This window comes from Patagioenas fasciata, chromosome W (genome assembly GCF_037038585.1).
Source record: "Patagioenas fasciata isolate bPatFas1 chromosome W, bPatFas1.hap1, whole genome shotgun sequence".
In the NCBI taxonomy this organism is placed as follows: Eukaryota; Metazoa; Chordata; class Aves; order Columbiformes; family Columbidae; genus Patagioenas; species Patagioenas fasciata.
Genome location: NC_092559.1, coordinates 3,924,321 through 3,942,636, shown reverse-complemented (window position 1 = coordinate 3,942,636; position 18,316 = coordinate 3,924,321). Strand labels below are relative to the sequence as shown.

Sequence of the window (18,316 nt, the reverse complement as noted above, 5' to 3'; positions counted from 1 at the left end):
AGTAGGTCATATAAAGGCCTTGCTACAATAGAAAAATCAGGAATGTGTTTTCTCCAGAATACAAGCAATCCCAATGCATGTTGTAATTCCTTTTTTGGTTAAGGCATTTTTATCAGATCTAAGGCAGAAAGGGTTTCTTTAGGAATACGTCATCCCTCCTTTCCACCAGATACCCAAAAATTTTATCTCAGTTGCTGGTATTTCAGGTGGGATTTTCAGTCCTAAGCTTTCCAAGTATGAAATCATTTTATCCTGCATCAGTTACACTTTATCTACCTGATTTCCCCCTATTAGCACATCATCGATATACTGATAGATTCTCACCCCTTCTTCTACAGGAATTAATTCTAATTCTTGTGACAAGGCATGATGGGCTAAAGTAGGAGAATGCTTATACCCTTGAGAAAGTCAGGTAAAGGTAAACTGTTGTCCCTCCCAGGTAAATGGAAAGCATTCTTGATCCTCAGGTTGTAAGGGGACCATAAAAAACATGTCTTTCACATCAATAGTTGCCATCACGGGGTGAGTCTGTTCCTGGATAGATGATATGAGCTCAGCAATGTTTGGTACAGTAGCTGTTAAAGGGCCTGAATTAGCATTAAGTCTCTGATAATCTACAGTTAGCCCCCATTTACCATTTGGTTTATGAACAGGCCACACCAGAGAGTTGTAAGGGGAATGGGTTGGTATTACAATCCCCTGTTCTTTTAATTCTTCTATTACTGGAGTTATCCCTTCCCTTGCCCCTAAGGGCAGTGGGTAAGGCTTAACATTTGTTAGCTGCAAGGGGGGATCAAAGGTGTGGGGTGTAGCAGACATATATTTAGAGCTGTCACCCCAAATGACCAATTCCTCCCCTCCTTATCAGTCCATGCTCTACCCTTAAGAACATCAAACCCCAAAAGATCAATTGGGATGGGTCCTACCACCATGGTCAGTGGAATAGAAGTATCGTCTCCAGATAAGCATAGACTAACAGTACCCAATTTTTGTGAGTGTACATTGCCAAAAGCGTCTGCAACAAATAACTCTTGTTTTGACAGAGAGATGCCACTTCGTACTGCATCTTCCATCTTAATAGCTGAAATTTGAGCTCCAGTATCTATCAGGAATGTTAATGGTATCAATTTAGGTCCCACAAAGCCAGTAATAAGTAAATCACCTCAGCAGTTTTCAGTGAGCTGTGCAACCACCCTCCACCTCCCTGACGACTACAAAGGGGTGGAGATCCTAGTTTCCCTGGGGCTTCTGTGAGGGCGTGAAATCAATTAGGTCAGCAGGTGGTTGGAGGGACACTAGGAATTAAGGTTTTTGACGCTTCTATTGTGGTGGTGAACTTTTCGGGCCATTGTAAAATTAATTTCTCAAGTTTATCAGTTGATAGATCATTCATGAGATCTCCAGGAATGTCTTTCCGCCACCCTGTGGTCCAGAAATTATTATGTTTGTTCAGTATATCCCCTCCACTGAGAGGTCTGGTGAGAGACATTCTTTTGCTGTTACCCAGATGTGGGGGAAGTCTCATTTCAGTACGTTTCAGACCTTTTGGGTCAGTTTTTGTAGGCAAAACATTAACTGGATCATATTTCCATCCGTAATTGATGAGTTCCTGGGCAACCTCTCCCCACGTCCATACTTTTAACTTTTGGGACCTATGATCAGGGGGTACTATTACTTCTAATGCAGCAACAGTTCTTTCACTTTGAGGTGTTGCTTGTATTATCCCCTGTAACTGAATAGCAATAGGTTTTAGGGAGTCTGGGAGGCCTCGTATAAGGGGAGTCATTCGTTCTGGGTTGACCGGTATCATCATCGAGGACTCTTGTTTAAATTTGAGTTCCCAGTCATACATCATTTGCAAACATGCTGCTTTTTGTACATTTTCAACCAGTTGATCGACTGTCCCCACAAAGGAAAGAGGATCTCCTCTTTCCAGAGGATTTAGACCTCCTGCCTGCCGAGGGTTTAGATTGCGGGGTGACCATCCTTTGAAAAGTTCATTAAGTTCATTTTGTCACAACAGTCTCCCAGGGCAGGAAAAAATGGTACAAATGCATCTCAAGACCACTGTTTGTGAGTTAAAAATATCAACTTCGAAGAAGTTGTCAGGCGCCATTCAAAGAAGCTAGCTCTGGTTTCATCATCACTGTCTTGATCTGAAAGACATTTATTAAACACTGTTAGTACGGTAATTCACATAATGCAGTTCAGTATTGCATATTTTCACCTAAAATCAAATCCCCTTGAGGTACACACTGAACTTCTACATCCTTAAGCATCACCCACCAGGTGCTGCCAGGTCCCTGGGCAAAACCAATCCCACGAATGGGCTTGCCTTTGCCTGAGGCAGGAGTAACCCTGACTGCCTTTCCTAACATATTTTTCATGTGTACTACAGGGACTTGATCTCCTTCTACAGTCCGTAGAATTTCTGATTGGGCAGGCCCGGCTCGATTGGTTGATCCCCTAGTGTTGACCAACCAAGTGGCTTTTGCTAAATGTGAATCCCAGTTTTTAAAGGTTCCACCACCAAGTGCCTTTAGTGTAGTTTTTAACAAACCATTGTACCTTTCAATTTTCCCAGAGGCTGGTGCATGATATGGAATATGATATACCCACTCAATACCATGTTCTTTGGCCCAATTGTCTATAATACTGTTTTTGAAATGAGTACCATTGTCTGATTCAATTCTTTCTGGTGTACCGTGTTGCCAAAGGACTTGCTTTTCAAGGCCCAAGATAGTATTTCAGGCTGCAACATGAGGTACAGCATATGTTTCCAACCATCCAGTGGATGCTTCCACCTACAAGACAACAGGATCCATCTGTGAACAGTGCATACTGCTTATCAGTCTCTGAAAGAGTATTATACGGTGGTGCTTCTTCAGCACGTGTTACTTCCTACTCATCTGGAGACATCCAAAAATCTTTGCTTTCTGGACAGTCTGTAATCACTTCTAAGATCCCTGGGTGATTGGGATTTCCAATTCAAGCTCGTTGCGTGATCAGTGCAATCCATTTACTCCATTGTCCTGGTTTTGTTAAAAAACAAATTTCTCTTTTAGTAAATTTTACCTGTCAGCTAAAACCTTCATATCAGCTGCATTTTCCTGGAGAACTAGATACATGTTTTGGTAAACCTAGCAATGGAATGCAAACTTATTGATAAGCATGGATGGACATGTCGCGAGAGGAGCAACGAGAAACCGGTGACCAAGGAACTGACCAATGGTGTATAACTTTCCATTCACGTGAATACTTCATATAAAAGTGGGAGATCACGAGGATCTCGTCCCTTTTTTTTTTTCCTCATGGCTGACATTAGAAGAGGACCTTGCTGGTTGTCCCTGCGAACTGAGGCCTAATGACAGACTGAATCCAGCTCCGGTTGGCTACAGAGTCCAATCCAGGACTTTGTGTGCTGGGTTTGCAGCTGCTGAGACTTACAAGATTGGTTTTGTATATTTTGTATTATTTTCTCTATTCTTATTAGTAGCATTAGTAAAACATCTTTAATTTTTCCAACTCTCCTCCCTCTGTTCTTCTTTCCCTCCCGATCGCCTGTCCTGAGTGGGAAGGGGGGAGAGGGAGAGGCAAAAGGGGGAAGTGGGGGGGAGAGGAGGTTAACAATACATCTGCCAGGGTTTTTGTAGTCACCCCACAATTTTAACCCTCGACATCCATGTAACTTCGGTTCATGATGTGGAGAGGGAACCGTCCCTTTGAACATCCAGCTCAGCACCGGCAGTTGAGGTGCCAGGAGGAGCTGTGCTTCAGTGCCGATCACTTCTGAAGCATCTCGAACTCCTTCATATGCTGCTAGTATCTCCTTTTCAGTTGGAGTATAGTTGGCCTCAGATCCTTTGTATCCTCGACTCCAAAAACCTAAGGGTCGACCTCGGGTTTCTCCTGGTGCTTTCCGACAGAGACTCCAGGTAAGTCCATTGTGTCCAGCTGCGGTGTAGAGCACATTTTTAACATCTAGTCCAGTCTGAACTGGTCCAAGGGCCACCGCATGAGTTATCTCACGCTTAATTTGTTCAAAGGCTTGTCGTTGTTCCGGGCCCCACTCAAATTGTTTCTTCTTACGAGTCACTCGATAGGGAGGGCTCACAATCTGGCTGTAGTCAGGAATATGCATTCTCCAAAAACCTACAACGCCCAAGAAAGTCTGTGTCTCCTTTTTATTAGTAGGTGGAGACATTGCTGCAGTTTTGCTGATCACATCCATTGGGATCTGACGACAACCATCTTGCCATTTTATTCCTAAAAACTGAATCTCTCGTGCAGGTCCCTTGACCTTGCTTCGTTTTATGGCAAAACCAGCATCCAAAAGAATCTGTATTATCCTCTCACCTTTCTCGAAGACTTCTTTCGCTGTGTTGTCCCATATGATGATGTCATCAATATATTGCAAGTGTTCTGGAGCTTTACCTTGCTCCAGCGTGGTCTGGATCGGTCCATGGCAGATGGTAGGACTGTGTTTCCACCCCTGGGGCAAGCGATTCCACGTGTACTGGATGCCTCTCCAGGTGAAAGCAAACTGCGGCCTGCACTCTGCTGCTACAGGAATAGAGAAAAATGCATTAGCAATGTCAATTGTAGCATACCACTTGGCTGCCTTTGACTCCAGTTCAAATTGCAGTTCCAGCATGTCAGGCACAGCAGCATTCAGTGGTGGTGTAACTTCATTCAGGCCATGATAGTCTACAGTTAGTCTCCACTCGTCACTAGACTTACGCACTGGCCAAATTGGGCTGTTAAAAGGTGAGCGAGTCTTACTGATCACACCCTGGCTCTCCAACTGAAGGATCAACTTCTGGATAGAAATCAAAGAGTCTCGATTGGTGCTATATTGTCGGCGATGCACCGTCGTGGTAGCAATTGGCACCTGCTAATTGTCAACCATCAGCAGTCCTACAACAGAAGGGTCATCTGAAAGACCAGGCAAATCAGACAGCTGTTCAATTTTCTCAGTGTCCACAGCTGCTATACCAAATGCCCACCTATACCCTTTTGGGTCCTTAAAATACCCTCTCCTGAGGCAGTCTATGCCAAGGATGCACGGAGCATCTGGACCAGTCACAATGGGATGCTTTTTGCCAGTTTTTTCCAGTTAGGCTCATTTCAGCCTCTACAACAGTCAGTTCCTGGGATCCCCCAGTCCCTCCAACAATATTGATGGATTGCATTCCTTTATAATTAGAAGGAATTATTGTGCACTGAGCACCAGTGTCCACTAAAGCTTTGTACTCCTCGGGTTGTGTTGTACCAGGCCATCGTATTTATACAGTCCAATAAACTCTGTTATCCCTTTCCTCCACCTGGTTGGAGGCAGGGCACCTCTAATTTCTGTTTTGTACAGTCTCTGGGTGTGAATTAGAGGTTCCTTCAAGAGCATCAGAATCTCTTCTGCTCCTTTTGTAAACTGGAGCAGCCACCTTCCTAGGAGTTTTTCCTTTTATCTCACGTACTCGTTCCTGAAGTTCTGAGGTAGGTCTTCCGTGCCACTTATTCATGTTTTCTCCCTGCTCATGTAGGAAGAACCACAGTGAACCTCTTTTTGTGGGCTGCCTCTGTCCTCTCTCTCGAGAATGGAAACGTCTTCTCCTAATAGCTGAAACATAGGTTTGTGCAGGTCGTAAACGGTACGAGTCTTCTCTGAGCTCTTTGATTTCTTGCAACAGCTTTTCAAACCGGTCATCAGATTTGTCACACAGTTTCTCCACAGCAGAGACACAAGCCCGTAGAGAACCAGCAAGGCTGTCCTCAAAGTCCTGGACCTGCTCAATCACTTCAGTAATATTTTGTACACCTCCAGTTGACCAGACCATTCCTGCCAATGACTTAGCATATGCAGGTGGTGCACTTTGTACAAACCTGCGCCACATAGATCGTGTACAATTGATTCTATCTGGGTCTGTCCCCTCTTGGTTGTCTGGTCCAAAATAGATGATCTCTTGCACAGCTAATTCTCTCAGGAACTGGATTCCTCTCTCCATAGTATTCCATATCCCTAACTTGGATATACAATCTTCCTTGTAGGGAAATCTGACTTTCATAGCTGCCAGGAGTCGGGTCCAGAGAGTAGTGGCATTAGACTCTCTTGAAATTGCCCTATCAATGGTGGAATCTTTTGACAGAGATCCCAGCTGCCTGGCTTCACCACCTTCTAATTCAATTGTTTCTGCCCCATTGTCCCAGCATCGCAGCAGCCAGGTTAAAATATTCTCGCCTTCACGACGACTAAAGTCTTTTCGCAGATCTCTCAGCTCACCTGGAGAAAAGGACCGAGTGGTGGTCACTTCATCTCCTCCCTGTCCTGATGATGGCCCTTGGGTTGATGTTGGCCCTGTGCCATCACCTGCTGCACGGGTGGTCTTTCTAGTGACTTTCTTACAACCGGCAACTGATGCTGATATGGGTTCACCATTATTTGATTCATTTTCAGAGTCTGAATGACTGTCACAGTGATTGCTGTGGTTACAGCAGCAACAATGCCCAGTGTGTGAAGACGAGGGGGCTGCCTTGTTAGCCTTTGAGGCTGGAGAAATAACGTTATCTGCAGCGACCTTGGCAGAGGAGCTCTGCGGAGGAGCTGTAGCTTCAGCCTGTGAAGCCGCAGTTCGGGCAGCTTTGGCTGTTTTGCTTTTTCTCGAGCGGCTCGGAGTGCTTTTTGTTAAAGCTTCCGAAGGCACACCAAAAACGTCAGGACTAAAAAGAGACACAAACCTCCTATTGAACCTCATTTTTCTTAACAGTAACACAAACTGACACACATTTAGCAAACCAGATAACACCATCACAGTTCTATCAAAACTCCAAGGATATTCAAAGTTCTCTAAAACATTTGTGAACTGTCCTAGTGAAAACACAAATGTATGGTTAATCAGCCTTTCTGAAGATTCGCTCGACCAATTATCAAATACAGAGCCATACTGCTCTTTAATCTCTCCTAAAGGCTTTTCAAGGTAAAGTAAAAATGAGTAAAAATACATTAGCAGCTGCAATATAATGAAATAAACCAGTGCCAAACCACACAGGATCATCATCACCACTAAATAATATCCGAAGCAAACAGACGCGCAAGTATCACAACTGTAAGAGTTGGCACTGTGCCAAGAAAATTGAAAGGTACGTCAGAGCAGTAGAAAAGCCAAAAATATCCAAATTTACCCCTTTCTTTCACCCCACGTTGGGCGTCAATTATCTGTCGAGGGTTAGATTGTGGGGTGACAACAAAAACCCTGGCAGATGTATTGTTAACCTCCTCTCCCCCCACTACTTCCCCCTTTTGCCCCTCCCTCTCCCCCCTTCTCACTAAGGACAGGCGATTGGGAGGGAAAGAAGGACAGAGATAAGAGACTTGGAAAAAATTAAAGATGTTTTACTAATGCTACTAATAAGAATAGAGAAAATAATACAAAATATACAAAATCAATCTTGAAAGTCTCAGTAACTGCAGAGCCAGCACCCAAAGTCCTGGATTAGACTCTGTAGCCAACCGGAGCTGGATTCAGTCTCTCACTAGGCCTCAGTTCGCAGGGACAACCAGCAAAGTCCTCTTGTTAGTAATAGAATCAATTTTACAAGATGTTCCCTTCTGGAACAGGTGCAAAACTGATTCATTCTTTGCATATCGTGTTTTACCTAATAAGGGATTTGAGTATACTCTTATCTTATCAAACTAGCATTTATCTTAGCCCAAATATGCCTACAATGAGAAGAAATATATACAGTATCTCTGGAAATTAAGCTAGTCAGCAGTTATGCAATTATAGAGTAGTGCCCATGTGCAGTACCCAAAGGTGAAAAGGACAGAAGCGATGAAGACTACTTACTTCATCCTGAAGACCCCCTGAAAGACCACCAGAGAACACTGCGCATGATCAAAGTAGTTCCAAGGTGTTGCAATCGATGTTGCAATAAATGTTGAGTAACTATTACATATTCTAATGATCCTAATGAATATATGAATAAGTATGTGAACGGACTGTATAAATACTGTGCAACTTAAACTGACCGCTGAAGCCAGCTTTGGGTGCGAACCCCTGGTTTCCCAGGGCTGAAATAAAGCACCGCATATAACTACGCCCGTGGTTATGTGTCCTGATTGCTAACAGTTTGGCAACCCGGATGGGACCTCACGAGCACTGAGGCGGATCGCGTCTCGATCCCGCTCCAGCTAGCACCGAGGTATTCTTGGGGAGTGCATCGGACGCGACTGACCCTCTGCTGCTCACGACGGACCTCTGACTTGTAAGAAGGTGCTTTATCTGTTGCTTTATCTGGATTATTGGGTACCCATCTGGTCTGGTTCTGGTCTGGTAGCCTGCTGGTCAGGAATCTGGTAGCCTGCCGGTCAGACACGGCGAAAGCCACGCTCGATTGGGCAGGGAGCAGCCGTCCGTTAGACAGAGGGAGGTTCGGCACCTGGTCTGGTCTGGTTATTTGCGCTCACCTGGTCTGTTATTTGTGCTGTTCAGGTTCAGCACTTGGTCTTGTTATTTATGCTGTTCAGCACCTGGTCTGTAGTTCTGGTAATTTGATCTGTATTTACTGTTGAAACTGGTGATTTCATCTGTATTTACTGTTGTTCTGGTAAAGTTATCTGTGTGTTGATATGTGTGGTACAAAGATGTCACCATTAGATTGCTTGTTGAAACATTGGAAGGAGGCTGGATTTGGACAATCAATGAGTAAAAATAAATTAACTTAATATTGTACTCACTGGTGGCCTGAATATTACTTGCCTAATGAAGTATGTTGGCCACCGGAGGGTACTTTAGAACATGGAACTATTGTTGAATTAATGAGGTTTTGTCAAAGGGAAGGTAAATGGGATGAGGTACAGTATGTGGATCTCTTTTTCTATCTTGAACAAAAACAGGACTGGAGGAAGGAATGTGGGTTAATGTTAGTCTGGAGGAGCGGTACTAATGATAAATGTATGGGATGTACGGCAGAAAAGAAATGCATTATGTGTTTGGCTGTAGAAAACAGTAGCGGTAACGGTTTAAAATTAGATCTGCCGTGTCTTGATGTTGCGCCTTCAGAAACTGAACCCTCTGCACCTAAACCCCTCAAACCCTTGGCACCTGTGCATCTTACTGAAAGTGATATTGATTCCAGTGGTGATGAGGGGGCAGCAGCCGGTGTAAGAGGAGTAACAACTACACCAATATCCCACAGGACTAGGAACAGAGAAAAGGAAGCCCAAAAGGGGGGTGGACCGTCAAATGTAATAGCACCCCTGCGACAAGTGGTAGGAGTGGGGGGAGAGCCAGTTTATGTAAAAGTCCCGTTTTCGCCAGGAGATTTAATGATCTGGAAACAATCAGCTGGTCCTTACCGGGAAAACCCAGACAAGGTTGCAAGGGTAATGAAAATGATAATTAAAACACAGAATCCTGATTGGGATGATTTACAGGTGATTCTTGACACATTAATGGATTCTACAGAAAAAGATATGGTTATACGGGTAGCAAGAGATAAAGTAAGGGAGGATATTCGGAATGGGACAGTGGGTGGCAATGTTGATGAAAATGTTCGAAAAGAGGATCCCCGGTGGGATTATAATACTGGAGGTGGTCAGCTTCGCCTCCGGAGGTATCAGGACTGGTTGTTAATCGGTGTTCAGACTGCTATGCCTAAACAAATGAATTGGTCAAAATTGTATAGTGTTAAGCAGGAAAAGAACGAATCCCCTTCAGCCTTTTTAAAAGATTAAAGGAAACTGCAAAAAGGTATACGGATTTAGATATTGAAACAGAACAAGCAAAGGTTCAGTTGGCTTTAATCTTTTTGGGACAGTCTCAGGGTGATATTCGGAAGAAATTACAGAAACTGGAGGGAGCGCAATTACGAGATCTGGATGTTATGTTAGAAACAGCCTGGAAAGTTTATAATAATAGAGAAAAGGAACAGTCGAGGCGTCATCAACAAGACTTGTTGGCCCTGGTCCAAGGACAAGGCAGGGGAGTAGGAATGGGAGTCCGTGGTAGAGGAACTAGAGACAGCCGAGGGCGCGGTTTTCGGAATGTTCAGGGAACTCCTCTGAGGCCTGTTGTAAAGCTTGGTTTAAATCAATGTGCTTATTGTAGGGAGGAAGGACACTGGAAAAATGAATGCCCAAATCGTCCGGGTCCCCTGAGTCGGGTACCAAATGCAGTAGGAAATGCAATACAAACTATGGTGTTGGGAGAGTATAGTAACAACAGCTGACTATATGGCAGCACGAAAACAGATGCCCAGAATAAGGAGCCCCTGGTGACAATACAAGTGGGGGACCAGGATGTGAGATTTTTAGTGGATACAGGGGCTATCTATTCTGTGCTAAATTCTTTACAGGGAACAGTCGGTCATAAAACGACAACGATTGTTGGTGCCACAGGGAAGGAAGAAGTACGGCCATTCCTACAACCCTTAGATCTGTGTTTTGGAGAAAAGGAATTAACCCATGAGTTCTTATATGTTCCAGACTGTCCAGTTTCCCTTTTAGGACGGGATTTATTGACCAAATTGGATGCTGTAATAACATTCGAGGATGGAAACCTGGTAATGAAAATTCCAGAATCTAACGTAGGACAAGTTCTGCTATTAAAAGAAAACCCGGTAGCGGAGGTACCACAAGCTGTGGAGGAGGCTGTGATCCCTACGGTATGGGAGACTGACATACCTGGGAAATCGAAAACAGCCCAGCCCGTTAAAGTGGAACTGAAGGAAGATGCTAAGCCAGTACAGTTGAGGCAGTACCCACTGAAACTAGAAGCTAGGTTAGGAATAGTGCCTCTAATTGAAAAATTCTTGAGGTATGGAATTCTAGAGGAATGTGAATCAGAATATAATACTCCAATTTTTCCAGTAAAGAAGCCTGATGGCAATTATCGATTAGTCCAAGATTTGCGGGCTGTAAACCAGATCACTAAGGACATTTATCCGGTAGTTGCAAACCCATATACCTTGTTAACATCTGTGAAGGAGAAATATAAATGGTTTACTGTACTTGATTTAAAAGATGCCTTCTTCTGCATACCCCTCGACCAGGAAAGCAAAAAGCTATTTGCTTTTGAATGGGAAAATCCACACAATGGAAGGAAAACTCAATTAACCTGGACACGCCTTCTGCAAGGATTCAAGAGTAGCCCAACTATCTTTGGAAATCAGTTAGCCAAGGACCTCGAGGAATGGACTACAAAAGGTCACATCGTGATCCCTCGACAATGATACCTGTTGCTACAATACGTGGATGACATTTTGATTGCAACTGAGACAGGAGAACTCTGCATCCAGGTAACGATTGAAATACTGAACCAATTGGGAATGAATGGGTAGAAAGTATCGAAAAATAAAGCTCAGATTGCATCCGAGACTATGATCTATTTAGGATGCGAGCTCTCTCAGGGACAGCGAAAATTAGGTACAAACCGTGTGCATGCTATCTGTGCTATCTCAGAACCACGAAACTTACATGAATTAAGATCTTTTTTAGGAATGACAGGATGGTGCAGGCTCTGGATCATGGACTGTGGACTAATTGCTAAACCTTTATATGAGGTACAGAAAAATAAGACCTTAGTGTGGGGAAAGCCACAACAAGAAGCTTTTCAAAAATTGAAACAAGCTTTGATGCAGGCACCTGCTTTGGGCCTACCAGACTTGAGCAAAGATTTCCAGTTGTTTGTACACGAGCGACAAAGACTTGCCTTGGGAGTATTAACCCAACGAATGGGATCTTGGAAAAGACCTCTTGGCTATTTTTCTAAACAGCTAGATCTGGCAAGTACTGGGTGGCGAGCGTGCTTACGGGCGGTAGCTGCTACAGTAATACTGATCCAGGAAGTCCAAAAATTAACTATGGGAAAAAGGACAGAAGTGTTTGTATCCCATATGGTGACAACAGTATTGGAACAAAAGGGGGGGCATTGGCTTTCCCCAAGCAGAATGATGAAATACCAGGTAATTCTGACAGAACAAGATGATGTTGTTCTAAAAACTGCTAACTTAATGAATCCTGCTGAGTTTTTGGGTGCAGGTACTGAAGAAGGAGATCTGGAACATGATTGTGTGGAAGTCATCGAATACACCCATGCAAGTCGTCCTGATTTGAAAGATAACCCCGCTGACAGAAACTGATTGGGAACATTTTACTGATGGCAGTAGCTTTGTGGAAAGTGGAATACGGTATGCAGGATATGCGATAACTACTGTCAAGACAGTAATTGAGGCTAAACCCTGACCGCCAAACACCTCAGCACAAAAAGCGGAATTAATCGCCTTAACCAAGGCATTGGAACTCAGCGAGAACAAGAAAGTTAGCATATGGACTGACTCAAAATATGCTTTCGGAGTCGTTCATGTGCATGGAGCCCTTTGGAAAGAGCGGGGACTGCTCTCTTCACAAGGAACAAACATTAAATACCAGAAGGAAATACTGAACTTGATTAATGCCATTCAGAAGCCATCGCAAGTTGCTATAATGCACTGTAAAGCTCATTAAAGTGGAACATTGAAAATTATCGGGGGAAATCGGCTTGCTGATCAAACAGCTCGAACGGTGGCACGGCAAGTGAGAACAATGGTGGGTCTTGTCTCCCAGAAGGTAAGAGCAATTGATTTATTACGTTCAGAGCCACCTAAATATTCTACAGAAGATGAAAAATTGGCAAGTCTAGTAAGAACCAGTAAGAATAATTCTGGGTGGCATGTAACCACAAATGGACAAGTTGTGGTGCCAATCACTATTATGAGAGGAATACTTCAGACGGAACACCAGAAGTGTCACTGGGGTGCAGAAGCATTGGTAGCTTATCTAAGAAAACAACTTATCTCGGTCCAGATGTTAACAATGGCAAAGTCTATTACAGCTAAGTGTGAAATTTGCTTGAAAAATAATCCTTTAATAAAAAGAAAAATAGAAATGGGGAAAATAAAGACAGGCGTACAACCTGGGGATTATTGGCAAATAGACTATGCTGAACTCCCCAGAACTCGAGGATTTAGGTATATACTAGTTGGGGTAGATACCTTTTCAGGATGGCCGGAAGCTTTCCCTTGTCGCACCAACCAGGCGAAAGAAACTGTAAAATGGTTACTAAAGGAAATAATCCCTAGATTTGGGGTACCACTGGGGATATCCTCCGATAGGGGACCACACTTTGTTGCACAATTGGTAAAAGAAATCAGCAAATGTTTGGGAATTAAGTGGGAGTTACATACCCCATGGAGACCCCAGTCTAGTGGACAAGTGGAGAAAATGAATCAAACCCTAAAAAGGCAACTTAGCAAGATCTGTCAGGAAGCAAAAATTCAATGGCCTCAGGCCTTGCCAACAGCATTGTTGCGTATTAGGATTAAACCTAGGAGTGGAATGTCAGTAAGTCCATACGAGATTTTGTATGACAAACCATATGAAGCACCAAACCCAAACCCAGAGGTACATGTGAAAGGAAATCAGGACTTGTACAATTATGTGTTGTCTCTTGGCAGGACATTGAATCGACTCAGATCCGCACTAGTGTGGAATCGCCCGCTAGCGCTCGAGAATCCGGTACATGATATAGAGCCTGGAGACACGGTGTATCTAAGAACTTGGAATGAAGAACCCTTAAAAGACCGTTAGGACGGACCCTATCAAGTACTCCTAACTACATTCACCGCAGTCAAAGTTGCTGGAGTAGACTCCTGGATACACTATACCCGAGTAAAAAGAGTCTCAAGACTGTGGAAATCGCAGATAGTGGGTCCTACCTCGCTCAAGATTACATCGCAATAATGTCTGGTTTGCATTACTGAATTCTGATCTTGGTTGGAGTGTTTGTGCTTTTGAAAACTGGAGAGGGAAGTGCCACTCTATTCCACAAGGCCTCTGATAGACAGTGGGCAAATGAGACAGTTCAAACGAAATTGCAAATTAGGTCACGAAGAGCAGTAGGCAATAACGAAAGTACCCAGATACCACAGGTGGTACAAAGCATACAGAATCAGGCAGAGAATCTGATGATAGGATTAATTCGAGATTTCGCACTGACTCAGAATACCAGTAGCATCACTGCTTGCCTTCCCATTCCAAAATCAGCCGAAGACCCAATACAGTGGGGAATAATATCTACCACAAATAAATAGAACAGGTGAAATAGCATGCGAATCCCACACTAGAATAGAAGTTCCAACTGAACGATGGGTAAAAACAGGACCCAAACCAGTGAGAATCAGAGGAAAAGTAGCTCTCAAAGAAAGCTGGACCAAAGAGACGGTATATTAAAAGACTGAATGGACCTACTGGGAATGCAAAGATCAGGATAATAAAAATGTAACTGAATCATGGAGTAACATGTGGACATTGAGTATTGTACAACAATACCAATATAATGAAGCAATTCCATGGTGTGTACGGTGGCCCAATGTAACAGGAAAAACGATAGTATCATGGTGGAATTGTTCACAAGTAATAACTTGCCAGACAGATATGAGAGAGGTACCTATATCCATCATTAAAGTTGCAGTAATTGCAGGTTGCATTTGTCAGAAACAATTGGATCCAAAGGAAGGAACCAAGATAGGCATCGATGGAGATAGAATTGATTGTAGAGGCGTTGTAGGTAGTGTGGGACATCTAGTTTGGGCCTTAAGTGACGAGACCTGGACTACACATTTACCAATAGCAGGACCAGTAAGGGAAATTACTTTGGGACTGCCAACCCTATGTCCTATTTGGAAAAAGTCACCCTTGAAAAACAGGCAAGAACTTCTACATGTTAGGGACAAACGAGAAATAGATGAAGACGATGTGTGGCACGAACCATCAAGCAGTGTTAAATTCGGCACTAGAATCTTTCTTTGCACCAATTGCGGCATACAGAAACAGAGAAATGACTGATAAATTGATTGGGCAAATGGATCAATTGGCTAGAGTAACTAAGAAAGCTTTTCAGGAACTTAATATACAATTACAGGCTACAACTAAAATGACCTTGCAGAATAGAATGGCACTCGACATAATGTTACTGAAAGCAAATGGTGTCTGTGGATATTTGAAAGACAGAATTGATCATTGCTGCATCTATATTCCAAACATAACTTCAGAAGTTGAGAAGGATATTTCCCAACTGACCCAAACAGAGATGGAGTTGCAAAAAGAAAAGCAGGATGCAGAACAGAGCTGGATAGGAGCTCTGTTGAATACATTTGGTTTAAATTTGGTGTATTCACTACTAGCAAGTGTAGCTGTACTTGCAGTTGTGATTGTACTTCTTTGTTTACTGTATGTGGGTATTAAGCATGTAATTAGTCAAACAAGTGCTAGGAATGATCGCATTTTTAGTGTCCTGAGTAGGAATTATGTTAATCCTATATTTGATAACCCTCCAGCTTATGAAGAGGGGTGACTCGAACTGTCACAATCGAAGTAGTTGATTGAGGTGAAAATGCATTGTCTAAGAATAGAAAAGCATTTTCAAAGGGGGGAAATGTTAGTAACAGAATCAATTTTACAAGATGTTCCCTTCTGGAACAGGTGCAAAACTGATTCATCCTTTGCATATCGTGTTTTACCTGATAAGGGATTTGAGTATACTCTTATCTTATCAAACTAGCATTTATCTTAGCGCAAATATGCCTACAATGAGAAGAAATATATACAGTATCTCTGGAAATTAAGCTAGTCAGCAGTTATGCAATTATAGAGTAGTGCGCATGTGCAGTACCCAAAGGTGAAAAGGACAGAAGCGATGAAGACTACTTACTTCATCCTGAAGACCCCCTGAAAGACCACCAGAGGACACTGTGCATGATCAAAGTAGTTCCAAGGTGTTGCAATCGATGTTGCAATAAATGTTGAGTAACTATTACATATTCTAATGATCCTAATGAATATATGAATATGTATGTGAATGGACTGTATAAATACTGTGCAACTTAAACTGACCACTGAAGCCAGCTTTGGGTGCGAACCCCTGGTTTCCCAGGGCTGAAATAAAGCACCGCATATAACTACGCCCGTGGTTATGTGTCCTGATTGCTAACACTCTCCTAATGTCAGCCATGAGGAAAAAGGAAAAGGGCAAGGGAAAAGGGACGAGATCCTCGTGATCTCCCACTTTTATATGAAGTATTCACGTGAATGGAGTGTTATACACAGCTGGTCAGTTTCTTGGTCACCGGTTTCTCATTGCCCCTCTGACGACATGTCCATCCATGCTTATCAATAAGTTTGCATTCCATTGCTAGGTTTACCAAAACATGTATCTAGTTCTCCAGGAAAATGCAGTTAATATGAAGGCTTTAGCGGACAGGCAAATTCACTAAAAGAGAAACTTGTTTTTAACAAAACCAGGACAATAGGTTGTAAAGTTGTTTCCGCGCGTCACCTATACAACATATGAATGTACATTTGCACCACACCATTTCTCTCTTGTATGATAAAAGAAAGCTATACGAAGTAAAAATCCCCAAATATAGTAAAATAACAATATTACTAAATGCAACTTTTACTTCTCCCCCCCCCCCCTTCTTTTTTTCTTTTAATAATAAAAAAATAAAAGTGAAGGAATGATCCACTGGGTGCTGATCTGATACTCTCTCCCGTGGGTGTCAGTCGCTTTCCGTGCATAAATGTTCATTGTTGTCTTTAAAACAAGGGGTACAGTGCCAGTGGTGGGTAGTTTCATGAGGGCAGTTCGTCCAGTTTCATGGAGTGGGGCTGCTGGGTCCTTGTTTTTCCTGTTTCCTGGAAGAATAGCAGGGGTTCAGGGACAGAAAGCAGTAAGTCGGAAGCAAACCATTGAACTAATTTTTGACTGAGTCTTGGACCACCCTGGCAGTGGGGGATTGGTTCTAATGTAATTCAAGGGGAAAGGTGATCAACAGATCCCCTTAACAGTTTCTGTGAGCCTCTTTAAATGAACAAACTGGTCACGGGGGGTGGCAGGTCTGTTACCCACCCTCAGGAATAGCGGGTGTCTCAGGGACAATTGCTGTCCCACTGGCTCGGGGCTCTGCTTTCATGCACTCCCAAGTGATCAGTTCATTTTTATGGGGTGCCTTCCATGCCCTGATAAGCTTTTCCAGGGCCAGGGTAGACATTCCATCTATTACATCTTGGAGAATTCCTTTCTCTGTTACATCAGGCCACAAAAGGTTTCCCTTTGTCTCCGGAACACCTAGGGGAGGAGTTCGATTTACCTGCTGTTCCAATCTCGGAACAGAAGTTTTTCTTTCTGTGGCTCCCCCCATCAGACCCATGCTACCACAATTAAGCTCCTGAGCCACCTCACCCCAAGCTACGGCTCAACCACCCCGGGGACCACGCCCCCCACCCCATGGAGATATCACATCCCCCAAAAGGTCCTGCAGCCGCGCCACATGCAGTTTCAGTGAGTCAGGAAGTCCGACAGGGTCTACAGTTACCAACACAGGGCAAGGCTCTTGTGGAAACAGGTTCATGTGGTGAATTAACTGGGTGGGGGCTTGCAGACTTCTGTAAATTTTCAGTTAGGTGATTTACAGTGGGGGTTTCAATGCATTCTGGTTCTCCCCTTTCTAAAGGGTCCAGCACCCATGCTCAATAGGCGGCTCGTTGAGTTAACGACTCTCTTTGATCATTAGTGGTCAGAAGCACACTAGGCTATGAATGCCCTTGTGCCTCCTTCTCTGAGAACAAAGTTTGATCGCCACCAGTTAAAACACATTCTGTTTCCGTTTCTTGGGCTAAATTACTTAATTTCTCCTGAGTCTCTGATAAGTTGACCACAGGGAATGATATTGTTTGGGTGGCAACTTGCAGAGCCACCCCCACTTGGCTGTTACCAGTAGACTCAGTTTTAATGAGCGGCCTCATTGTTGCCTGCTTGTTCTTGGGATAAGATACTTCATGGATAACTTCCAGTTCTTTAGGTGGATACAGGATTTTAAGATCCTGTTCTTCAGTTGCTTGTGCTGGGCTGGTAAAACTGGGCTCACTGCCTGGAACAGAATCAAGATTTGTCTGGTAATATTTTACCTGTTTATATTCTTCCAATTCAGATCATAAGATTTTCTCCCAGTCTAATGCATCTAGCAAAGCTGTAAGGAACTGTTGAGTGGTATTGCGTTCGGCAGCTAACTGGTCCTGTAGGACCTTTACCATTTGTTGCTCTGTTTGGTTGTCCAGGTGTCTCATGCTTTGAGCTGCCACCAGGCCCTTCAGTAAATCCAAATCCAGAATATTTGTGGGAGTCCCAGTTACTAGCAGATCCCCCTTATTTTCAGTGAGCCGTCTGAAATGTATCCATTTACCGTCCCCCGGCTCACTTACTGGAGATGGCAAAGGAAGTTTCCC

General features: G+C 43.5%; 1 protein-coding gene across 1 annotated transcript in view; it reads right to left on the bottom strand.

Annotated features, from left to right (window-relative positions):
• Positions 1–1,273: 1,273 nt before the first annotated feature.
• Positions 1,274–18,316, bottom strand: part of LOC139826302 (uncharacterized) — a 36,886-nt gene continuing 19,843 nt past the window's right edge. Inside the window, exon 5 of the mRNA XM_071801576.1 lies at positions 1,274–1,950. Coding sequence (XP_071657677.1) covers positions 1,274–1,950 — 677 coding nt within the window. The remainder of the gene's footprint in view (positions 1,951–18,316) is intronic.